Raw genomic sequence first — 22528 nt, 5'->3', positions numbered from 1 at the left:
AATTTTTCTACTGTATGTTTCTAGTAAGTGGACATTCATACAAAAACTATAGATAATATTTTCGAGTTCTTTTTTGTATTTTTTTTTCTCACACTTTTAACGATATTATAGGCCATATTTTCGTAAGGCCATTTGGTCACAATTCTAGAATTAAGTTTTAGAACAAGCTCATATAGCTCTTGAAGTAATTGAAGTAGGTTCTTAAAATGACAATTTTTGTTCTACATAGTAGAAGTAGAAACAGAAGAAAAATTAAAGTTTTTAACATTAGATTTATTTCGGTAGTGAAAGGGTTAATTTATTATTTTTTACGAATGTGAAATACAATTCCAAAAATCACATCGTTATATCCTCATACTTTGGCAAACTTCATACTCACATACGGTGTTTATGGGAAATTTCGCAATTACCATAGCTGCCAGCTATCATCCTAGTAACAGGATAAATATTAAGCTGTACAAGCGCATGTATGTGTGTGTGTGTACGTTGACTGTAGTATCCATAGAACATCCAGAAGGTATATGGAAATCTCTTTATGTATCAGTGTACATCTATGAGCATGAGTATCTTTTGACATTTATCCATCATCAAATTGCATTTATGCCTGAGTAAACACAATATTCTGTAATTCAACAACTGCTCAATGTTCAATTTTTGAGACAGCGAAGGTGATAGAGATGGCGATAGTGGGCGAGGGGTAAGGGGTGTCAAGAGTTATAGTAAACTGCCTGATATAGCTTTAAAGTGTTTATGGAATGGGTTAGGTGGTAGTAAATTTAGTTGGAGAGTGTGGAGAGAGAGAGAGGCACCCCATAACTTATCTTTCACCACATGCATGTGTGTGTACTTGCTTGTTTGGAGATGCAAAGTGAAATATTCAACATTTGGTTTATTTGTAAAACATTTAGTTTTGATGATGTGGCATTCCTGATATTTGCAATATAATTAAAGATTTCGCTTGCATTCCAATTGTGAATACTATTTCTACCATTGTTTACTAACACACAACATACATACACTATAGTCTATTTAAATACAATTGAATAAAAATATTTATGCTAAATACGGTAGTGGTTAATAATAAATAAAACATTTCCATGGAATCTATGTGTGATGCTACCAATGGATATTGGAGAGATAGAGAGAGTGAGTGAGAAACAGTAAGGCAGAGAGGGAGAGCAAGACTTCATATATATTTGCATTAAACCAAGTGAACAATTCAAAAAATTTGCACCTGCACTACTACGAATATAAGCCCTGAGTAAATTACTGCCAATAAATTTATGTCATTTGATATCCATATAAATACTATCATAGTCGATGATAGTGATATGGAATTTAGTTATGGAAATTCAATAAATTTCAAATTTAATTTTATAATTTGCTTTAAGCCAAATAGCTTTACGCATACCGAAAACATATTTCCTAAAACACAGTGGTAACAACATCAAAAACAAAACTGAATCATATATATGAAAAAAAAACAAGAAGTAAAACAAACCTATTTGATATGATGAATACATAATTAAGGTTTTCTTTTTCCCGGACTCTTTGCATTCCCGGGAAAGCGGGATTTTTTTCGGATTTCCCGGGATTCCGGCCAAAGGGAAACCTTCTTTGATGTGGAACTCAGTCTACCAGTCTATCGGAATGTCGGTTTACAGAAATATGACAATCATAAATTAGGAAGTGCAGTTTGCACTTTTTAATAATTGGGAGCCCGTTGGAATCTGGATTAGAACCAGCGTTGCCAATTTAGCTTTTTTCCCGCTAGATTTGGCTTTTTTTGAAGACGTTTAGCGGGAAAAAAATGCATTTAGCTTTTAGCTTTTTTTCTGGCTTTTTTTCATGACCCTTTTAGCTATTTTTGGCTTTTTTTATTTTCGACATGTTTCTATTGAAATATGGATAAAACGACGTTTTTATCTAAGCCTTGCTGGAAGAATAAGGGTTTCCACATATTCCAAAGCTCAGTTGAAACATTAATAATGATTCCAGCCATTACGCGGGCATTTTTGTAACAAATACACCTTGTTGTAGTTTTTTCATCATATTCATAAAAGTTGTCATTTGGCTCGTTTGTCGTTTTTATGTTATTATAACATTCTAAAGTTATTACGATATTACTAAATTAAAATAGTAAATGTGAATTGCTTTGTGCACTGAAAAAATATTGTCGTGAGGCCAAAAATTTAATCTCCTTAAAATACGAACGCGAATTTTGGTTATAATAGTTTCTCTTATATAAACTGTTTTCCTTGTCCAAAAGACGATAAAGTCGTTTTGTCCTTTTTCTTTTCATGAATGAAGGAAGAATTAATGAAATAGTCTTTAAATGTGAGGAGTTTTTACTTCTTGACCACAAACCAAAATAGCGTTCAAAAATAGATGTTTTTCAACATACAATAATTTCTAACAATAAACATACAATAATTTCTACTTGAAGTCTGAATTTGGAAATTTAAGTTGGCGTTAGCACGTTTTTAAAGCACTTTGATAGCTCATGAAGAAAAGGAAAATGTTTTTACTGGGAAATGTAAACTGTAGGTATTTTCTACAATTTAAATAAAAGTAATGTATTTCGAATTTCTCACAATTTCACAACCAAACTAAAATTTTATTTTAAAAAATGACAAATCATTTTTTTTACAAAATCCAAAGCATGCTTAGATTATTTAATATTTTAAAATAACAAGTAAATAAAATAGAGGTGTTGGGAAGGTAGCTCCCACAAAACGAAGGACTTCCAGTAAAAAATTTGTGATAGTAATCAAAATGTATTGAATACGCAAACAGAGCTAATATGCCTTAGATATTGTTACAGTCTCAGAGAAGTGGAATTAAAATGAATTAAAATGAAAATAATATGAATTTTAAGTGAAATAAAGCCTTTAATTTTGTTAAATTTCAATCAAAAATGTGACTTTTTATACAAAAAAATTTAGCTTTTTTTCTAGCTATTTTTTTGCATTTTTTAGCTTTTTTTAGCTATTTTTTTGGGCAAATCTAGCGGTTTTTGGTGAAACAATTCTGGCAACGCTGATTAGAACCCACGGCTATGTATGTTCCACAAGGCAACTACTACGACTTGGTACCATAGTTATTCACATTACACTTCCAAAAATCCATTTTAACTAGATTTCAACTGTCATTTGCCATATAAAACCCTCTATTATACATAAAATATTGTAAAGAAAATATCCCGAGAATTTCCGCACTTCATTCCCGGGAAAGCGGGAGCGAAAAAAAACCCGGGAATTCCCGGGATCCCGTTCCCGGGAAAAAACCCTATACTTAATATACAATAACACCTCTCAGAAAGGTAGGAGGTGTCCATCGGAGATGGTCTGTCGTGAACTGTAAGGTATTTACATACAACGTATTTTACTATACGTCAAAAACATCGTAAACCTTCGTAAAATCCTTAGTTTTTGATAATATAAGAATTTGTACAGCACAAATTCATTTATGTATGTCTTTTCCTATTTTTTTTTTAATTTCAAATGGCTTTTCCTAATAAAAAAATAGTAAGAAAATGGTAATATCGGCAAGAACCGAGTATTGGATCATACAAAGGCAAACTATGTTTAAAATTTTATAGGCGTGCTATTGCCAGTTGGATTTCACATAACCATATTAAAATAGGGGTTATTTATAAATTTAAATTGTCGTGGTTGATATTTTGCCTATACGTTGCAGGTTAGTCCGATTTTTGCCACAACAATTTTTCATATACCTGCAAATTATCCAAACTGCATTTAAAAAAAATAAAAATTTAAAAATATTATTAATATAAAAAAATCTAAAATACTTCAACATGACATTTTCATGCCTTAAATAATATAAATAAATAATATAAAATAATATAAATAGTTTTTATACCCTCCACCACAGGATGGGGGGTATATTAACTTTGTCTTTCCGTTTGTAACACATCGAAATATTGCCCTAAGACCCCATAAAGTATATATATATTCTGGGTCGTGGTGAAATTCTGAGTCGATCTGAGCATGTCCGTCCGTCCGTCCGTCCATCTGTTGAAATCACGCTAACTTCCGAACGAAACAAGCTATCCACTTGAAACTTGGCACAAGTAGTTGTTATTGATGTAGGTCGGGTGGTATTGCAAATGGGCCATATCGGTCCACTTTTACGTATAGCCCCCATATAAACGGACCCCCAAATTTGGCTTGCAGAAACTCTAAGAGAAGCAAATTTCATCCGATCCGGCTGAAATGTGGTACATGGTGTTGGTATATGGTCTCTAACAACCATGCAAAAATTGGTCCACATCGGTCCATAATTATATATAGCCCCATCATAGGCGTAGGAAGGCCTCTGGGGAGGGGGGCTTAGACCCCCCCAGAAAAAGTTTAGCCCCCCCCCCAGAATTTGAAAACCTATTTAGGACTTTGCATTGTGGTAGCAGTTGCCGATTTTATTTCTTAATATTGTCTTCTAAATTGTAAGTTGGTTTCTTTACTAAAGGGTGATTCTTTTGAGGTTAGGATTTTCATGCATTAGTATTTGACAGATCACGTGGGATTTCAGACATGGTGTCAAAGAGAAAGATGCTCAGTATGCTTTGACATTTCATCATGAATAGCCGAACGATCTGCCACAACGTCGAATTTTCAGTGAATGGGCCCTAGAAAAGTTGGCAGAAAATCCGCTTTTTTATCGACAAATTTTGTTCAGCGATGAGGCTCATTTCTGGTTGAATGGCTACGTAAATAAGCAAAATTGCCGCATTTGGAGTGAAGAGCAACCAGAAGCCGTTCAAGAACTGCCCATGCATCCCGAAAAATGCACTGTTTGGTGTGGTTTGTACGCTGGTGGAATCATTGGACCGTATTTTTTCAAAGATGCTGTTGGACGCAACGTTACGGTGAATGGCGATCGCTATCGTTCGATGCTAACAAACTTTTTGTTGCCAAAAATGGAAGAACTGAACTTGGTTGAAATGTGGTTTCAACAAGATGGCGCTACATGCCACACATCTCGCGATTCTATGGCCATTTTGAGGGAAAACTTCGGAGAACAATTCATCTCAAGAAATGGACCGGTAAGTTGGCCACCAAGATCATGCGATTTGACACCTTTAGACTATTTTTTGTGGGGCTACGTCAAGTCTAAAGTCTACAGAAATAAGCCAGCAACTATTCCAGCTTTGGAAGACAACATTTCCGAAGAAATTCGGGCTATTCCGGCCGAAATGCTCGAAAAAGTTGCCCAAAATTGGACTTTCCGAATGGACCACCTAAGACGCAGCCGCGGTCAACATTTAAATGAAATTATCTTCAAAAAGTAAATGTCATGGACCAATCTAACGTTTCAAATAAAGAACCGATGAGATTTTGCAAATTTTATGCGTTTTTTTTTTTTTTAAAAAGTTATCAAACTCTTAACAAATCACCCTTTATAAGGTGAATTTTGTGATATTTTCCAGAATAAAAGTTTTTATGATTTTTAATGCATTATAAAGCTCGAATATTTTCAAAAATTATTAAAATATAAAAATTTTCTAGAATGGATTAGCATTGTTGCGGCAAAATTTGAAAAATTTGTACCATTTTATAAACTTTTACTCTTTTTTAATCCATTACAAAAAAATTACCCATTAAAAACACAACACGTCGCAGAGTTCCTCGATCTGGCCATAAGCTGAATAACAAAGCGTATAACATAAAAATGGATGAAATCACAATAAACTGTTACAACAACAACAACCCATTAAAAACAAAAAAAAAACATTAAAGAAAAAATGAGTTATAAAAAATTGAATCAAAACAACTTCCTGCGTATTTAAAATAATTAACTTCTTTGTGAACACATTTTTGGAAGTGCTTTTACAGTTGTGCCTTTAGAAACACAACACAAAAATTTTTTTGCTGGGAAAAAGTGTGGAACTACTTTTAGTTACTTTTTTATAAATTAATTTTATAAAATAAAACATGAATCGAACTGAAGTTCAGTCTAATAATTTTTTTCTAGGGGGGCTATAGCCCCCCCTAGGAAAATTGTCTAGCTACGCTAATGAGCCCCATATAAACCGATCCCCCGATTTGGCTTTCGGAGCCTCTAAGAGAAGCAAATTTCATCCGATCCGGCTGAAATTTGGTACATTGTGTTAGTATATGGTCTTTAACAACCATGCAAAAATTGGTCAACATCGGTCCATAATTATATATAGCCCCCATATAAACCGATCCCCAGATTTGGCTAGCGGAGCTTCTAAGAGAAGCAAATTTCATCCGATCCGGCTGAAATTTGGCAGATTGTGTTAGTATTTGGTCTTTAACAACCATGCAAAAATTGGTCCACATCGGTCCATAATTATATATAGCCCCCATATAAACCGATCCCCCGATTTGGCTTTCGGAGCCTCAAAGAGAAGCAAATTTCATCCGATCCGACTGAAATTTGGCAAATTGTGTTAGTATATGGTCTTTAACAACCATGTAAAAATTGGTCCACATCGGTCCATAATTATATATAGCCCCCATATAAACCGATCCCCAGATTTGGCTTGCGGAGCCTCTAAGAGAAGCAAATTTCATCCTATCCGGCTGAAATTTGGTACGTGGTGTTAGTATATGGTCTCTAATGACCACGCAAAAATTGGTCCACACCGGTGCATAATTATCTATAGCTCCATATAAACCGATCGCCAGATTTGACCTCCGGAGCCTCTTGGAAGACCAAAATTCATCTGATTCAGTTGATATTTGGTACGTGGTGTTATTATATGGCCTCAAACACTCATGCAAAAATTGGTCGAAATCGGTCCATAATTATGTATAGCCCCCATATAAACCGATCCCCAGATTTGACCTCCGGAGCCCTTTGGAAGAGCAAAATTCATCGGATTCGGTTGAAATTTGGTACGTTATGTTAGTATATGGTATCCAACAACCATGCATGAATTGGTTCTTATCAGTCCATAATTATATATAGCCCCCATATAAACCGATCCCAAGATTTGACCTCCGGTGCCTTGTGGAGAAGCAAAATTCATCCGATCTGGTTGAAATTTGGTACGTGGTGGTAGTATATGATATTTAACAATCATGGTCCATATCAGTCCATAATCATATATAGCCCCCATATAAACCGATCCCGAGATTTGGTTTTGGAGCCTCTTGGAGGAGTAAATTTCCTCTGAGTCCGTTGAAATTTGGTACATTGTGCTAGTATATGGCCGTTAACAACCATGCCTAACTAGGTTCATATCGGTCTATAGTTATATATAGCCCTCAGATAAATCGATCGCCAATCACTCAAAAATTGATCCATATCAAGTTCTTAATTGTATATAGCCCCCCATATAAGCGACCCCCATATTTCAATTCTGGCTCCCTACGTACAGTACAAAAGTCCATATCGATTCGTAATTATTTGTAGACTTACATACCTTTTTGTCTAATATATACCACGTGTGGTCTAACTCACAATTTAGAAAACGATTTAAGATACCACAACCCAAGTAATTCGATGGTGGATGACAGTCTTTCGTAGAAGTTTCTACGCAATCCATGGTGGAGGGTACATAAGATTCGACCTGGCCGAACTTACGGCCGTTTATACTTGTTTAAAATGAGATAAATAAAGACCCTGTAAGTATTTTTGACATTTAATACCTTTTTACATTTGAAACAAGTATACGACGTTTACAAATTTTTGACAGTAGAAAACCCAAAATATTGCTACTTGGACCATCTCTGGTGTTCAGTTATAAAAAGATAATTTTAATGTCTTAAAAATTGCCAACGTCTCAGGACAATTGTCCACTTTTGAGTGAAGTCAGGTGCATCAAGCTTGGGTTTCACTGTACAATAACTTTATTACTCTATACTACTGGATTTTGGTATTAATTCTAAGCCAAATTTTTAAATTGCTAATTGAAGGGTGATTTTTAAGAGCTATATGAAATAAAATTAAAAAAAATCGTATTTTTTAACTTTATGCTGGCTAGAGGAAATTCCGAGACACCATTAACGCATCAGCAGCTCCTTTAATACCCACTGATCGAATTGACTATACACACAACAAAAAATTCTGATTCAATCACCTTTTTTAGCTTTATGCTGGCTAGAGGAAATTCCGAGACACCATTAACGCATCAGCAGCTCCATTAATACCCACTGATCGAATTGACTACACGCAAAAAAAAAAATTTTCTGATTCCATCACGAAATTGAAATATCTTCAATCACAGAAATTACAAAATTAATTGATACAATTTATTATGATAAAATTTTCTTTAGAAATAAAATTTTGACAAAATATTCTATAGAAATAATATTTTGAAAAAAAAAATTTTGAGAAAATTTTCTTTAGAAATAATATTTTGACAACATTTTCTATAGCAATAAAATTTTGAGAAAATTTTCTATAGAAATAATATTTTGATAAAATTTTCTATAGAAATAAAATTTTCTATAGAAATAATATTTTGACAAAATTGTCTATAGAAATAAAATGTTGGCAAATTTTTCTAAAGAAATAAAATGTTGACAAAATTTTCTAAAAAAATAAAATTTTGTCAAAATTTTCTAAAGAAACCAAATTAAAAAAAAATCTAAAGGAATCGAATTTTAACAAAATTCTCTATAGATATAAAATGTTAACAATAATAATTCTGAAAAATTCTTCAAAAGTAATGAAATTGTCTTTAAATTTGTTGACTTTTTGTATCTGGAATTCAAAGTAAAAAAAAGCATTTAAAAATAGGAGACTTTTTTCAATACCTTATTTTAAAGACTTTTTGACTTGAAACATAATTGCATAATTGCTACTTGTAGTCGAATCCATATTTGGAAAATCTTTATTTAAGTCAAACTAAATTTTCTTTCATAATAAATAAACTTATATTTGAAAGGACCCTGATTTAGTATGATATATCCAAAATCTTCTACGCATTTCTTTAGCCTTATCTTAGTGGTTTTTAGTCGAAAGTAGTTTAAAAAAAAAGTGTAATAGAATTTTAAAATAGAGAATTTCTATGGACTAGAAATTCTCTAATTTAAAATTCTATTTAATTCAAATAATTATCCAAAATAGATTTTGTATTAATTTAATAAGACAAATTGAAATAGTTGACTAAATCATATATTTTATCAAATATATACACATGTCCAAATGTCTACCTCTTTGTCATATCACACATATCGGAATTACATGTGTCTGATATTTATCCCTTATCCTTAATTTCCACAAGGATTTATGTGTGTTATACGCACACACAAATACGAGTTTATTTTTAATTGTTTGTGAGTGCATCACATAATCCAATTAAGTTTATTAAAATGGATTTAAATTCAATTTCTTTGTGAACAATAAACAACAGCCGAGTAAACGAGAGAGAGAGACAGAGTGAGGAAGGGAGTAAAAGTGAATCTGAAAATCCATTTTAATTGTTTTTCATCTGCTACGACCATGATTTTTTCTGCAAACTGACCCCCCCCCCCCCTAAATGCAAGCCACCACAAAAATTTGAACCTCAAACTTTAAGCGAATGCTATGCGAATAGCATAGAGTTGTGAGATTTCATTTTGAAAATATATTCTGTATTTTCTCTATAGTTTGCAGAGAAATATGCTATGAATTTTAACAATAGCAACTTTTCCAATGAAAGTAATTTGCTTGAGTTTTCTTTAGTTTCCAATAACTACTCGAAGAAAATTTCTTCAAGTCAAAATTATAAGCAAAACCATAATTAAATTATCAACAATAGAATATATACAATCTATAAAGGCAAAAAGAACTACTGGATAAACAATGAGGGCAAATTGAAATTCAGGGACAGTTTTAATTTTATGCACTGAAAAACATATTTACACAACCTAAAACTTAGACAAAATTTCCTAATGAAATAAAAATTTGAAAAATTGTCTATAGAAATAAAATTGTGACAAAATTTTTTTGTGATATACATTTTGACAAACTTTTCTTTGGAAATAAAATTTTGACAAAATTTTCCTTGGAAATAAAATTTTGATAAAATTTTCAAAAGAAATAAAATTTTCTATAGAAATAAAATTTTGATAAAATTTTCTACAGCAATAAAATTTTGACAAAATTTTCTAATGAAAAAGCTTTCTGAAGAAATAAAATTTTCACTAAATTTTCTATAAATAAAATTTTGACAACATTTTCTAAAGAAATAACATTTTGACAAAATTTTTTAAAGAAATAAAATTTGGATGAAATTTTCTTTGGACATAAAATTGCGACAAAACTTTCTGAAGTAATAAAATTTTGATAAAATGTTCTATAGAAATAAAACTTTGACAAAAATTTCTATTAAAATAAAATTTTGACAAAATTTTCTATAGAAATAAAATTTAAAGAAAATTTTCTATAGAAATAAAATTTTGGCAAAATTTTCTAAAGAAATAAAATTTTGAAAAAACTTTCTATAAAAATAAAATTTTGACAAAATTATCTAAAGAAATACAATTTTATCAAATTTATCTAAAAAATACAATTTTGACAAAATTTTGTAATGAAATAAAATGTTGACAACATTTTCTGATGATATACATTTTGACAAACTTTTCTTTGGAAATAAAATGTTGACACAATTTTCTTTGGAAATAAAATTTTGATAAAATTTTCTAAGGAAATAAAATTTTCTATAGAAATAATTTTTTTTTTGTCCAATTGATAATTGTTGATAAAAACGAGCTCGAGGTCTGGATGATTAATTTTTATTTATTCAATATTTCGTCTTTTCACTGAAAAATTTTCTACAGAAATAAAATTTTGACAAAATTTTCTAATGAAAAATCTTTCTGAAGAAATTAAATTTTCCCTAATTTTTCTAAAGAAATATAATTTTGACAAAATTTTTAAAAAAAAAAAACTTTGGCAAAATTTTCTAAAGAAATAAAATTTTGATGAAATTTTCATTGGAAATAAAATTGCGACAAAACTGTCTAAAGTAATAAAATTTTTATAAAATGTTCTATAGAAATAAAATGTTGATAAAACTATCTATAGACATAAAATTTTGACAAAATTTTCTATGGAAAAACAATTAAAAAATTTTTCTATACAAATTCAATTTTTAAGAAAATTTTCTATAGAAATAAAATTTTGACGCAATTTTCTAAAGATATACAATTTTGACAAAACTTTCTATAGAAATAAAATTTGACAAATTTTTCTATAGAAATAAAATTTCGACACTTTCTAAAGTAATACAATTTTGATAAAATGTTCTATAGAAATAAAATGTTGATAAAACTATCTGTAGAAATAAAATTTTGACAAAATTTTCTATAGAAAAAAAATTAAAAAAATTTTCTATAGAAATTAAATTTTTAAGAAAATTTTCTATAGAAATAAAATTTTGACGAAATTTTCTAAAGATATAAAATTTTGACAAAAGTTTCTATAGAAATAAAATTTGACAAATTTTTCTATAGAAATAAAATTTCGGCACAATTTTTTTGAAGGAGTAAAATTTTGACATTTTCTAAGGAAATAAAATTTTGACAAATTATCTAAAGAAATGCAATTTTATCAAAATTATCTAAAGAAGTACAATTTTGACAAAATTTTGTAATGAAATAAAATTTTGACATAATTTTCTATCGAAATAAAATTTTGACAAAATTTTCGATAGAAATAAAATTTTGACAAAATTTTCTAATGATAAATCTTTCTGAAGAAATAAAATTTTCACTAAATAAGGAAATACAATGTTGACAAAATTATCTAAAGAACTAACATTTTATCAAAATTATATAAAGAAATAAAATTTTGAAAAAATTTCGTAATGAAATAAAATTTTGAAAAACTTTCTATAAAAATAACATTTTGAAAAAATTTTCTATAGCAATAAAATTTCGACCCAATTTTTTTGAAGGAATAAAATTTTGACATTTTCTAAGGAAATAAAATTTTGACAAAATTTTCTACAGAAATAAAATTTTATCACAATTATCGAAAGAAATAAAATTTTGACAAAATTTTCTAATGAAATAAAATTTTGACAAAATTTTCTGATGATATACATGTTGACAAACTTTTCTTTGGAAATACAATTTTAGAAAATTTTCTTTGGAAATAAAATTTTCTATAGAAATAAAATTTTGATATAAATTTCTACAAAATAAAATTTTGACAAAATTTTCTAATGAAAAATCTTTCTGAAGAAATAAAATTTTCACTAGATTTTCTAAAGAAATAAAATTTTGACAAAATTTTCTAAAAAAAATAAAATTTTGACAAAATTTACTAAAGAAATAAAATTTTGATGAAATTTTCTTTGGAAATAAAATTGCGACAAAACTTTCTAAAGTAATAAAATTTTGATAAAATGTTCTATAGAAATAAAATTTTGACAAAGCTATCTATAAAAATAAAATTTTGACATAATTTTCTATTGAAATAAAATTTTGACAAAATTTTCTATAGAAAAAAAATTAGGAAAATTTTCTATAGAAATAAAATTTTAAATTTTAAAATAAAATTTTGACAACATTTTGTAATGAAATAAAATTTTGGCGAAATTTTCTAATGAAAAAAAAATTGCGAAAATTTTCTAATGAAATAAATTTTTGAGAAAATTTTCTAATGAAATAAAATTTTGACAAAATTTTTCAAAGAATTAAAATTTTGACATAATTTTCTAAAGAAATACAAATGGTTAAATTTGGGAAGAATAATTCTCGTATGTAAATTTCATAAGCAATTAACATAAAAGAACCAAATTGAATCATCTCACCCGGCCAGATCTCGCTAAAGACTATGGAAATGTGTAGTGGCCAACACTGAAACATATATGTATAGTCAGGCTTGCGAGATGGGTATCTGGCATTTTCTTTTCAGTAACTTAATGATGTCAATTCCCTGAATCTTCCTGTCCAATAAGCTCGAATAAATATTGTAATAATTTCTAGTTTAAATGATTTGGACATTGAACCAGCCTGCATTGATATCAGGCTAACATAAAAATAGAAATAAATTATAGACAAAATTTTCTAACGAAATAAAATTTTGACAAAATTTTCTAAAATAATAAATTATTGACAAAATTTTCTAACGAAATAAAATTTTGACAAAATTTTCTGTAGAAATAAAATATTGACAAAATTTTCTAATGAAAGAAAATTTTGACAAAATTGTCTGTAGAAATAAAATTTTGACAAAATTTTCTATAGGAATAAAATTTTGACAACATTTTCTAATGAAAAAAAATTTGACAAAATTTTCTGACGGAAGAAACTTTTGACAAAATTATATATAGAAATAAAATTTTGAAAAAATTGTCTATAGAAATAAAATTTGACAAAATTTTCTATAGGAATAAAATTTTGTCAAAATTGTTTAAGGAATAAAATGTTGATACAATTTTCTAAAAAAATAAAATTTTGACAAAATTTTCTATCAAACTTAAAATTTTGAAAAATTTTCTAAAGAAAATAAATATTGACAAAATTTTCTAAAGAAATAAAATATTGACAAAATTTCTAAATAAATAACATTTTGACAAAAATTTTTAAAGGAATAACATTTTGACAACAGTTTCTAAAGAAATAAAATTTTGACAAATCTTTCTATAGAAATAAAAGTTTGTCAAAATTTTCAACAAAAACGAAATTTTGACTAAAATTTCTATAAATTCAATATTTACAAAATTTTAGGATCCATTCCAAATTGTGCAGTTTTCTGAAGAAAAAATTATCGTTTTAAACTGCCAAAGAGGACAATTGAATTTTGTTGGCGATTTACAGGCCATAATTCGTACCAAAGTTATCCAACTAGAACAAATCTAAACTGATTTGGTGTTACGTTGGTTGTTATTTGCGACATATATATCTTTTGAATAACAACCCCATAAGAAATCCATTGCTTCTAACCCAATATTGCACCACTTTCGGATTTAAAATAGATATTATTTTTGATTTTTTGGCAAACAAAAAAATCGTTATAGTGAAGCAAATTTCCCTTAAAACAGAAATTTTAATTAAACCGTAATAATTTCCATGAATTAAAATAAATATAAATTGGCTTCAGTGGCCACTTGTTTTAGAGTGTAATTTCCTCCCCCTCTCCACCGAAAATATTTGTTTTTTTTTTTTGTTGAGGAAGAATTTCTGATGAAGTTTTCTAGTGCAAATGCATCTAAGTGCAAAGAGCGTATGAAAAAAAATTGCTCCCATGATTTCAAAAATTGTTTAATTTTTCGTTTGTGACTGAGTTGGTTTACATTTCAAACTCGTATTCAATTTTCCACGAAACACGAAACTCCCATTTGTATTTTCCATTACACGAGGCAAAACGAAACAAATAAAAAAGGAAAAATCATTTGCCATAACCAAAGGAAAAAACAAGAAAACTCCAAAAACAACAACGTTTCATAACTAAAATAAATGAAACCTTTGACTTTTGACCTATCTCCCTTTCCTCGCTCTCCTTTAGACCAACAAAACAAAAACAGAAAATTTAAAATTTTCATTTAACTTACCAACATTTCCTTCGCCGTTAGCCACATCGTTAAGACAGAATACAGCGAACAATAGAACTTGCAACAAAATCACTATCGATGTTGATGACGAATCAAAGCCCAAACGATGCAGAATGGGAGTTGAAGCAGTCGAAGGACCCTTCAAAACGTCCTTCTTGATGGACGTTCTACTTAAACGATGACGGCCACCACAAATGCGATTCAACGAAGTTTTAGCCACCTTGGGCGTTTGACCAAAAGAAGGTCGCTGCAGCACAAGTGAATGCTGCTGTTGCTGCCTTCTAGGATGGTTGTTGTGATGATATAGAAGAAGTGGCTGGTGGTCTTGATTTTTGGTGGCGGTGGCGGTGGGTTGATAATTCAGCTGGTCCTGACTTGATTTAAGTTGATTTTTAAGCAATTTGTGTTGTGGTGCTCGTGGTGGTGGTGGTGTTGCTATTATTACGGTTCTCTTTAATACATTGTCGCTGGCCTTCTTATTACTTCCATAGCCGTATTCTGATACCAGTTGTTGTTGTTGTGATCGTAATCGCTGTAGCGCATTGCTTGCCATGATAATTGGCCCACCTGCAAAATAACCGGAGGGGGAAAAATTGTTGTTATTTTCATCATTTTTCACAATAAAGTGCCAAAAGCTAATTAGGAACAAGGTTATGAGGAATCATACCCCTCTACCACCTTGTCCATGAAAGAAGTTTTCAAAGAGCATTTCGTATTGGAAGTTTTCCAAATAACAGTTTGTAGGATGTTAAACTTCAAACGAAAAGAATTCTAGGAATAAATTAATTGGGCAAATGATGGCCCTCCACATCAAGAAAGTTTTATGAAAATTCTTTCTCATAATTTTGACTTAACAAGAAGCTCTGTTTAGGTCAAATGTATAGCCCTTTCCATTCAAATGAAACCTTTTTCAAGTCTAATGATCGTTTTTTGCAATTTATATGCAACCTTTTTCTCTTCAATTGACACCATTTATTTACAATTCAAACGAAAGGTATTAAATATAGCGAGCGTCAAAATAAACTGTATATACAAATTGTTTTAATACTTTTTATTTCAGCCTTTATATCTACAATTTTTTAAAAATATCATTCGGTTGAGCTATAGAGTATTTAAGTCCGCACATCAACTTATAAATCAACAAGTATATACGGCCGTAAGTTCGGTCCGGCCGAAGCTTATGTACCCTCTACCATGGATTGCGTAGAAACTTCTACTGAAGCCGATGGCAAGGTATCTTAAAACTTCCTAAATTTTCTATAGAAATAAAATTTTGACAAAATTTTCTATAGAAATAAAATTTTGACAAAATTTTCTATAGAAATAAAATTTTGACAAAATTTTCTATAGAAATAAAATTTTGACAAAATTTTCTATAGAAATAAAATTTTGACAAAATTTTCTATAGAAATAAAATTTTGGCAAAATTTTCTATAGAAATAAAATTTTGACAAAATTTTCTATAGAAATAAAATTTTGACAAAATTTTCTATAGCAATAAAATTTTGACAAAATTTTCTATAGAAGTAAAATTTTGACAAAATTTTCTATAGAAATAAAATGTTGACAAAATTTTCTATAGAAATAACATTTTGACAATGTTTTCAATAAAAATAAAATTTTGGTAGATTATTTTTGGCTCGAGTGGCAACCATGATTATGAACCGATATGGACCAATTTTTGTGTGATTGGGGATCGGCTATATATAACTATAGACCGATATGAACCACTTTTGGCATGGTTATTAGCGGCCTTATACTAACACCACGTTGCAAATTTCAACCGGATCGGATGAATTTTGCTCCTCTAAGAGGCTCCGGAGGTCAAACCTGGGGATCGGCTTATATGGGGGTTAGATATAATTATGAGCCGATTTAGACCAATTTTTGCATGGTCATTAGAGAACATATACCAACACCATGTACCAAATCTCAGCCGGATCGGATGAAATTTGCTTCTCTTAGAGACTCCGCAAGCCAAATCTGGGGATCGGTTTATATGGGGGCTATATATAATTATGGACCGATGTAGACCAATTTTTGCATGGTTGTTAGAGATCATATACTAACACCATGTACCAAATTTCAGCCGGATCGGTTGAAATTTGCTTCTCTTAGAGCAATCGCAAGCCAAATTTGGGGGTCCGTTTATATGGGGGCTATACGTAAAAGTGGACCGATATGGACCAATTTTTGCATGGTTGTTAGAGACCATACACTAACACCACGTACCAAATTTCAGCCTGATCGGATGAAAGTTGCTTCTTTTAGAACAATCGCAAGCCAAATTTGGGGGTCCGTTTATATGGGGGCTATACGTAAAAGTGGACCGATATGGACCAAGTTTTGCATGGTTGTTAAAGACCATATATTAACACCATGTACCAAATTTCAGCTGGATCGGATGAAATTTGCATCTCTTAGAGCAATCGCAAGCCAAATTTGGGGGTCCGTTTATATGGGGGCTATACGTAAAAGTGGACCGATACGGACCAATTTTTGCATGGTTGTTAGAGACCATATACTAACACCATGTACCAAATTTCAGCCGGATCGGATGAAATTTGCTTCTCTTAGAGCAATCGCAAGCCAAATTTGGGGGTCCGTTTATATGGGGGCTATACGTAAAAGTGGACCGATATGGTCCAATTTTTGCATGGTTGTTAGAGATCATATCCGTTTATATGGGGGCTATACGTAAATGTGGACCGATATGGCCCATTTGCAATACCACACGACCTACATCAATAACAACTACTTGTGCCAAGTTTCAAGTCGATAGCTTGTTTCATTCGGAAGTTAGCGTGATTTCAACAGACGGACGGACGGACGAACGGACATGCTCAGATCGACTCAGAATTTCACCACGACCCAGAACATATATACTTTATGGGGTCTTAGAGCAATATTTCGATGTGTTACAAACGGAATGACAAAGTTAATATACCCCCTTCCTATGGTGGAGGGTATAAAAATGAAAAACTCAACAGTGCAAAACTGTTAATTAAAACAAATCCTTAGTTGAGTTTATTTGGACACTCACTGTATATTAACCGCCGACTCTGAATGTTTGCTTTTTTACCTCGTCTGATGCCTCAAATCTAAAAATCTGCGGTATGAAAAAATTCCTTGCCTAGGGTTTAATGGCAGCCCATGTGTTCGGGCCCATCTCGAGAATTCAATCCGTAATGTTAAGAACGCATTAACATTAGCGACTTCCAGATCCAATTATACTCTTCAGTTTACCCCATCTGCTTGGCAAAAAAGATTGGAGAGCTTGCAAGAAAAGGAATTTGTTCCTTGTTGCGTAATACATGCTCCCAGTAAGACTGAGACCTATGAGCCTTCAGCTTTCGCGTCGATCAACACTTCTCGCACTGAGTTCTCTTAGTCTACAGTCCACCCAAAAGAGTTCTTCTGATCTTCAGTTCAACCACTGAGTGTCGACCTTTTTTTGCGTGCTTAGCCTTAACATAGATCCCTTCCATAGTTCCAACCCCTCAATTGTGCTTTAAAGCCATACGAGGGTCCGGGTTTTTGCAATGCAGGAATTTGTGTCCCTGCCTCGATTGTATTTTCCCAAGGTTACGTTAGTTTATAGCCGCAGCTCGATATTATAGGCTCACTTAAACTATTCAGTCCATTGAGATACTACAATGGTGAGCTTCTCTCTTATCACTGAATACTGCCCGATTCTATGTTTAGCTCAATGAAAAGGGATCTCCTTTTTATAGCCGAATCCGAGCGGCTTCACACAATGGGAAGCTTTGAAACACTCTTTAAAATTGCAACAGTATCATTGAGAGGGTATCGAAATTGGAGTTGAACCTTCGACCCCATGTATGCAAGGCGGGCATGCTAACCACCACGGTAGCTCCCTATGTTTGTATGTTCCCAATGTAGGAAATATCCTCAGTTCCTCAGTTTCCCTTCAGTCCTTACTCGACTCGTCGACAATCGCCACATTAATACAACCCTTTGTAAGGGCAAAAGTCGCCAACTCGTTTTTACCCTTAAGAGCTATAGTTGGAATAGTATAATGGATGAATAATTTATCAATTATCCTATTCAATTATTGGTTTCTTTTATTTAAATTAAAACAAACTTTAATGATGTTTCCTTTGAAGTTATATTTTTGAATGTAACGGAAAGTAGTATAGGATAACACCATCTATTGGATTTGACAAGCAACGGTTGATTGGGTAGTCCGTTGTGTAGGATAACAGCTGTGTGATGTGTGTGTGTGGGTGATCGTCTGTGGCTATAAAAGGAGTAGCGAGACAAGAAACTTGGGAGTTGGTTGGCGATCGCCAAGGAGGTAAAAACTAATTTTAGTTGTGGCGGAGTAAATCTCAGCTTCAAATAAAATTAATACCAATCGCAAAAGAGGATCTTCCACCCAGCGCAGTTCTTCGTCTGTCACCACTCTCCATCCCTCCGTGTGGAGCGAAGTATAATCTTCGTCTGTCACCCCTCTGCTCCCCACCGTGTGCAGCGAAGTATGATCTTCGTCTGTCCTCCTCTCCTTCCCCGCCGTGTACAGCGAAGTATAATCTTCGTCTGTCACCCCCTCCACCCCTCCGTGTGCAGCGAAATATAATCTTCGTCTGTCACCCCCTCCACCCCCCCCCCCGTGTGCAGCGAAATATAATCTTCGTCTGTCACCCCTCTGCTCCCCTCCGTGTGCAGCGAAGTATAATCTTCGTCTGTCCCCCTCTCCTTCCCCGCCGTGTACAGCGAAGTATAATCTTCGTCTGTTACCCCCTCCACCCCTCCGTGTGCAGCGAAATATAATCTTCGTCTGTCAACCCTCTCCCTCCCCGCCGTGTACAGCGAAGTATAATATTCGTCTGTCACCCCTCTCCACCCCACCGTTTGCAGGGAAGTATAATCTTCGTCTGTCAACCCTCTCCTTCCTCGCCGTGTACAGCGAAGTATAAACTTCGTCTGTCCCCCTCTCCTTCCTCGCCGTGTACATCGAAGTATAATCTTCGTCTGTCCCTCTCTCCTTTCCCGCCGTGTACAACGAAGTATAACCTTCGTCTGTCAACCCTGTCCTTCCTCGCCGTGTACAGTGAAGTATAATCTTCGTCTGTCACCCGTCTCATCCCCTCCGTATGCAGTATAAGTATAATCTTCGCCTGTCACCCCTCTCCGTTTTCCCCCTTTTGTTGTCAGCGAATCTGAACTTCGCCCGCCGATCTGCAACCCCTGACCTTGGAAAACGTGCCCGTGTAACCGCACGACCGCTCCCAGTGCCCCGAGAAGCCACTATCTGTGTGTGACGAATCGATTAGTGTCAGTGTGTTCCGGATTTATGTACTTATTTTGTGTATTTAATGTAAATAAAGAGCTGTATGCATGTGAACGAATTTATTCAATGTCTCTCTCTCTCTCTCTCTCTCTGGCAGTCAATTATAAATGGTTTGTAATGACCCAGGTACCCGCTGAGTCTATCCTGGATTAAAGTGATTAAAACATGTCGTTACACCTTGTTTTGTACATTGTCCCCTTGTTAATTCCTTGGTTTCGTTATCATCGTGATTTCAGTTGAAGCCTATTCTTTAATCCTATTTCTCTAACGGCGTCTATATTCCTCGGAATCTGAGTTATATGATACAACAACTACCGGAATTTTTTTATCCATCAGCATTCTTGGCGGAATTTCGGACTTTTCTCGGCTTTCCTTCCGAGGCCGATAACGGACTGAATGCAGACAATATCTCGTTTCGACTTATCTTACCCCTAACCTGTGAACGAGAGTTTGTCTCATTTAGCCGAAGCTGAAGCGTTTAAATCGGCACGTTTTGAAGAGCTAAATTTCAGATTGGTAGTATTACAATCGTTAGACATCAAATTGCCTTCCATGATTTTGATGTGTTATCCCCATATCTTCATAGTTTCCTTGGCTTTGAGAAGATACGTTGGGTCATCTTCTGACATATCCTTCTTCTTTAGAAAAAAGAAGGAGACATTAGAAGAGATTTTCTGATGTACATTTCCCTTAATCAGTTCTTCGGAATTACAGTTACCTCACTAAAATCTTTGAATATACAATTCCACCACTGAGTTCTTCTGATCTATGTTTTCCCACGGAGTCGGTGGGATCTTTAGGTTAGGTTATGTGGCAGCCCGATGTATCAGGCTCACTTAGACTATTCAGTCCATTGTGATACCACAGTGGTGAACTTCTCTCTTATCACTGAGTGCTGCCCGATTCCATGTTAAGCTCAATGACAAGGGACCTCCCTTTTATAGCCGAGTCCGAACGGCGTTCCACATTCCAGTGAAACCACTTAGAGAAGCTTTGAAACCCTTAGAAATGTCACCAGCATTACTGAGGTGGGATAATCCACCGCTGAACAACTTTTTGGTGTTCGGTCGTAGCAGGAATCGAACCCACGACCTTGTGTTTGCAAGGCGGGCGTGCTAACCATTGCACCACGGTGGGATCTTTAGTTCCACCGTAGAGTTTTTCAGAATGCTTCGAAACTATAGTACCCTGAGTTTTTCGAACCTACAGTTCCCCGACGAAAGACTTCGAACCAGCAGTATCCTAATGAGATCTTCAGATGTCCAGTTCACTCAGTGAATTCTTCGGAACTAATGTTCCCTCAATTAAGTCTTTGAATTTACAATCCACCTGATGAGTTTATCGAATCTAAATTCTTTCCAGTTTACAGTTCCCCCATGATGGTCTTCGAATCTACAGTATCCCAATCAGTTCTTCTGATCTCCAGTTCAACCACAGAGTTTTTCAGACGTAAGGTTCCCCTAATGAGTTCTTCGGAACTACAAATACCTCACTGAACTCTTTAAATATACAGTTCCATCACTGAATTCCTCTGATCCATATCTACAGTTTTGTCGCTAAGTTTTTCAGATGTACTGTTCCCTCATTGAGTTCTTCGGAACTACAGTCCTTCTTTTGATCTTTAGTTCCCCCCTCGAAGGTCTCGAATCTACACTACCCCAATGATCATTTGCTGATCTCCAGTTCAACCACTGAGTATTTTTACATGCCCATTTCCCTCAATGAGTTCTTCTTATGTCCAATTGGGGTATTGTAGATACGAAGAACCCAACAGTGGAACTGTAAATCTACAGTTACCGACAGTCCACCCTCTGAGACCAACGGGTGTAGAGTTCCTTTGAGAAGATTTTATAGTCTACAAGTTCATCAGGGATTTCTCTGGATCTACAATTTCACCACTGAATTCTTTAGATCCCAATTGAATTCCTTCTTCGGACTTACAGTTCTTCCACTGAATTCTTCGAAACGAAAGTGAGCCCAATGAGCTCTTCTGATCTATAGTTCCCTCAATGAGTTCCAACGGTGGAACTGTAAATCTACAGTCCACCCACTGAGACCAACGGGTGTAGAGTTCCTTTGAGAAGATTTTAGAGTCTACAAGTTCATCAGGGATTTCTCTGGATCTACAATTTCACCACTGAATTCTTTGGATCCCAATTGAATTCCTTCTTCGGACTTACAGTTCTTCCACGAAAGTGAGCCCAATAAGCTCTTCTGATCTATAGTACCCTCAATAAGTTCCACAAATCTTCAGTTGAATCATTGAATTTTTCGCATCTGCACTTCGTGTCTACAGTTCCCTCAATCAGTTCTTCGGATCTATAGTTCTCCAACAAAGTTCTGCGTAAATGCCCTCAATGAGTTCTTCGGATCTATGGTTCTCCAACAGAGTTCTGTATAGAATTGCCGTTCCTGTAAAGTGTTATTCTAATGCACGGTTCCCTCAATAAGATTTTTTATACTACTGTTCCCTCACTAGAATCTTTGGATCTACAGCCCCACTACTGAGATCCCTGGGTATACAATTTTTCCGCTGAGAGTTTCGTGCCTGCAGTTTTTATATTGAGTCCTCCCGATCCACAATTCCATTAGTTCTTCGGATCTCACCGCAGTTCTTCACATCGCTCTTCAGTTCATCACTGGGGTTTCCAGATATACAGTTGTCATAATGAGTTTTGTCGAAACTGTAGTTTCCTCTCTGAAATCTTTGGATCTAAAACACTCTCACTGAAATA

General features: G+C 33.3%; 1 protein-coding gene across 2 annotated transcripts in view; it reads right to left on the bottom strand.

Annotated features, from left to right (window-relative positions):
* IA-2 (tyrosine phosphatase IA-2) overlaps positions 1-22528 on the bottom strand; it is a 317964-nt gene that overhangs the window by 161331 nt on the left and 134105 nt on the right. For both annotated transcript variants that reach the window (XM_075297408.1, XM_075297407.1), the window contains one exon: positions 14480-15046. In XM_075297408.1, the coding sequence (XP_075153523.1) occupies positions 14480-15032 (553 nt within the window). In that variant the 5' untranslated portion in view covers positions 15033-15046. The remainder of the gene's footprint in view (positions 1-14479; positions 15047-22528) is intronic.

The sequence above is a fragment of the Haematobia irritans genome, chromosome 2 (assembly GCF_050003625.1).
Source record: "Haematobia irritans isolate KBUSLIRL chromosome 2, ASM5000362v1, whole genome shotgun sequence".
Lineage (NCBI taxonomy): Eukaryota > Metazoa > Arthropoda > Insecta > Diptera > Muscidae > Haematobia > Haematobia irritans.
Note: the sequence above shows the minus strand (reverse complement) of the source record. Positions and strands in the feature narration are given on the sequence as shown.